The 4,158-nt window shown below is 34.8% G+C and overlaps 1 protein-coding gene across 1 annotated transcript; it reads left to right on the top strand.

Moving 5' to 3' along the window:
• Positions 1-383: 383 nt before the first annotated feature.
• LOC111051286 lies at positions 384-3,442 on the top strand. Its single transcript, XM_022337764.2, has one exon. It carries the CDS (start codon positions 1,411-1,413, stop codon positions 2,986-2,988), a length of 1,578 nt encoding a protein of 525 aa, XP_022193456.2. The 5' UTR covers positions 384-1,410; the 3' UTR covers positions 2,989-3,442.
• The last annotated feature ends 716 nt before the right edge of the window (positions 3,443-4,158 follow it).

Here is a 4,158-nt window from a genome sequence, read left to right on the forward strand (position 1 = left end):
ATCTTTACCTCTTTCCAGCGCTACCTTTAACTCATCCCTTCCTATAATTGCATCCAAGATCTCACTCCTATTGCTAGGGCCCATTGTTCTAAGGAATTCCTTCCTTCTTCTAGATTGCAAATCTTCAAAGAAACAAAAAAATTTTGATTCATAACCTCAATATTTGGACTAATTTTTAATCAATAATTCTAATTTTGTAATTTACTGTTAAGGGCTAATGCCTGTCTGTAATAGGTTGATTTAAATAGATGACTAAATATTATTTGTTACGTGGGGCATAAGATACATTTAATCTTTACAAGCATTCACATTCATTTAATACTAACATATAAATCATTGATAGAACTATGTAACTTAGCTCTGCAGCTGCACCTCTGACTCAATTTTTCTTGTGACTCAAGACTCCAATATGGTTCTTTGGAAATTACTAGGTTATACTAATTTGCAGCTTGTTTTACAATAAATTTTTGCTTCATATGAAATTAAAAATCTGAGCCTATTCAATGATAAAGTTATCATTTTAAAATCTTAAAACTGCTTCAGTAATTCTTGAATATATTGTAGGGAAGTTTGGTTGTAAAGGTTGTTTATGAAGTTGTTTTTGAGGTTGTAAAGTAAGTTGTTTATGAATGGTAAAAGAATTGATTCTTGAAGGAAATAGTAGAGTGCAACTTACTAAAAATGGTTTCCATCAGATGTAGAAAGGAGTTTTAAATCTATATTCGTCTAGCATAACATAGCATAGCTTGGCCGAGTGCGGCCAAGGCTTGGCCGTGTCAAGTCGAGTTTTGTGCAGCTCCGTATAATTAATCCATTTTCATTGTAAAATTAATGTATTTCAGTGTCGTGTGTTAGTGCATTGTGATCAACTAAGTACGGGCTTCAACTTCAACGTCTCAAATAATCTGGAGTGACGTGTTAATAGATTTAATGTTGTTTTATTCAGTCGACAATTTAAAGAGTATCTTGTTTGCAGGTTAGAAAATTTTTCTGTGTTGGTCAGTTTCAAAGCCTGTTGTTAGTGTTAGAGAGCTTATCACTTGTCAGCCTCTAATCTCAGATAAGTACTGCAATACTTTCACTCTTTTCTAGAACTGTTATGACCCATAAAATAAGAAAACTCATCTGAGCTGAGTCATATTATTGCTATCCTGATTGTCTTCACCTTTTACCCATATAGTCATTGATCCTTCATTTTCCAGGAGCTTCCATATATTCCTGTCTTGATGGCTCTCTAGGCTTCAATCATCCTTTCTATATTCCCTACCCGCAATAATAGAATATGCTATTATTAAAGCTATAGGATTAGGCTACAGTTGTGTTTTTCCATTCAGCTGTTTGCTTTTGGATATAAATCTCGATCCATTTTCGCGACATTTTCTGTAAGTCCGGTTTTGGCTACACACAATCATGCTTACACGTACTGGACGCTATAATTGTATAACAAACCTTGAGCATGATCTTAATAATCTGAGAGAAAATGTTTTCGATAGTGGAGTGTTAGAGATAGCTATCAATTTACACGGAATACTTGACACAATATCGCATAAATTCTCAAAGGATGCGGTGATTGACATAATCCCCGAAATTACATCACTTTTAAATAAATATGATGCTTCGGTTAAAGTGAATGAGGACCTGAAAAGGATATTAACCGACGTGTCATCAGAAAAACTTGCACTAGAGAAATTACTATTACAAGAGAAAAAGAACAGAAAAAACGATTTTGACGAGTCTATTACCAATGAGGAGAAAGCAGATTTTGAAATTAGTGAACTTAAATCAAAGCTTAGTTTCAATATGACATCAGTTGATGAATTAAAGACTGAAATTAGTTCCAAAGATGCGATAATCAATTTGTTGAGTAACGATGCGCAAAATGCTGCGGAAAAAATTTTAAAACTGGAAACTGAATTTAAATCTATGAGGAGGAATTCAATCGATTCATCAAATAATAATGACGATTTCATCACTCCGAGAACTACAGTTAGAGCTCGAAACAATGCAACTTGTGCTATTAAATTGAATAACAGATTTACAGTACTCTCAGAAAATATATCAACATCAACTTGCTCAAATAGGTCTACATCCGATAAACTACTGGTCAAGGCGCAAATACATAGATCCACTACACCCGAAAATAAATCTTTCTCAAAACGCAGAGTAGTCAACAATAGCTCCAACAAAAAGAAAAGGAGAGTAACTATTATGGCAGATAGTCAAGGTAAACAATTGAGTGGATATCTGCAGCATCTCGATGATGACTTCGACGTCTTCGTTTACACCAAGCCAGGAGCCAAACTAAAGCATGTTGTTCAAGATGGGCTTGTTTTTGTTAGCGATTTTACTGAGGACGATTTTATCATCATATTAGCTGGCTCAAACGATCATCACTTGGATGAACCTTATCAGCTAACCCTGCTTCAAGGAATAAGTTCTCTTCTCGAATTAAACCTGAAAACGAACATCATCGTGTGTAGTGTGCCCTTACGGTATGATGACCAGCGGCTCAATGAAAACATTCTCCACTCCAATTCCTACTTGTCTCGTATGGTGCGCAACTACAATGGCAAAATGAAGCTTCACTACTTCGATATAAACATCTTCCTCCAGAGAACTCATTTCACGAGACACGGTCTACATTTCAATCGTCAAGGAAAAAGACTAATTTCAAAACAATTAATAACATTTGTTAAGCAGAATTTTATTAATAATGTTAACAGCGTGTCTATGTCCGTTGTAAATGAGGTTTCCACAAGGCAGCATACGATTCAATCCCTCGAAATTCCTGAATCTCCCGACATTCAATACATTGGTTCCTTTCCTGTGACACCCATCCCACCAAGTTCACCTGCATCCTGTGACCCAACTCTCGAAGAAACAATCTTTACAGAGATAGATTTTCCAATTCAATCCTTACATCAGTCCATGAATAAAACCGATTTTTTAGACAGTTCAGCAATTCCTTTTCTCAACAAAACAATTTAAGTGTTCACAATTTAAGTAGAAATCTCAATGTCTTTTCAATATTTTATTGTAATGTACAGTCTCTAAACAACAAAGTCAATGAAATTGAAATGATGAATGATGAGAAACGTTTTGATGTACTTTGTCTCTCAGAACACTGGTTGAGAGAAGAATTTTTGAATCTAGTGAGCTTAAAAGGTTTTTTGCTGGTATCTGCCTTCTGTAGAACAAAGTCTAAGAATGGTGGTGTCGCAATTTTTATTGCAAACAAACATGCTGATCAGATACATCCACTTGATCTATCTTCTCATTCTCGTGAAATTCACCATGAATTTGCAGGATTTATATTTAAAAAGTTGAAGCTCTTGATAATTGTTATTTACAGATCACCTAATGGTGATCTAGAAATTTTTCTTGAAGCGTTAGAAAGATTGATATTATCTTTAAATAAATATAAGCATGAATATCATTTTATAATAGGTTTCATGGGTTATTCTTGGATTCTTTCCCAGTTGTTACACGTAGAATAGAACACGCTAATAGGAAAAAGACAAAATATCTACATTCACCAGCTCTGACTATCTTAAATAATTATGTGCTCATTGCATATGATAAATGGAAAAAAGAAGGTACAAACTCAGCCAAGTTATCTTATAATAATATTAAGAAATTGTTCAGGTCTGAATTGAAATTTGCACAACTGACCATAATGTCGAGTCTATAGAATCAGCTGCCAATAAATGTTCGGCTGCTTGGATAATTATTCGCAAAAATTCCAAGCCAACACAGTCCACTGTTACTTCTCTTACTGCAGAAGAATTCAATCAACACTTCATCTGTACTGTGGAGAGAATTCATGAAGAAATTGATGCACCCGAAAATCTCGACGAGGAGCTTCTAGTCTCTACTCCTAATTCACAGGCGTTATTTGAAATGAAAGAGGTAACTTGTGATCAAATATTCGATATAGTCTCCAAGATGAAAGCCTCCACCAGTAAAGACATTTATTCTCATTCTAGCTCTTTGATCAAGCAAGTCATCAGATTCATATTATTGCCATTAACAACCTGTATAAACGCCTGCATAAGAGAAGCCGTTTTTCCATCTCTGCTTAAACATTCCAAAACAGTGCCTATTCACAAGAAAGGAGACAAAAACTCACCGGAAAATTTTAGGCCTATATCTGTTCCA

Source organism: Nilaparvata lugens, chromosome 4, assembly GCF_014356525.2.
Source record: "Nilaparvata lugens isolate BPH chromosome 4, ASM1435652v1, whole genome shotgun sequence".
NCBI classification, from domain to species: domain Eukaryota; kingdom Metazoa; phylum Arthropoda; class Insecta; order Hemiptera; family Delphacidae; genus Nilaparvata; species Nilaparvata lugens.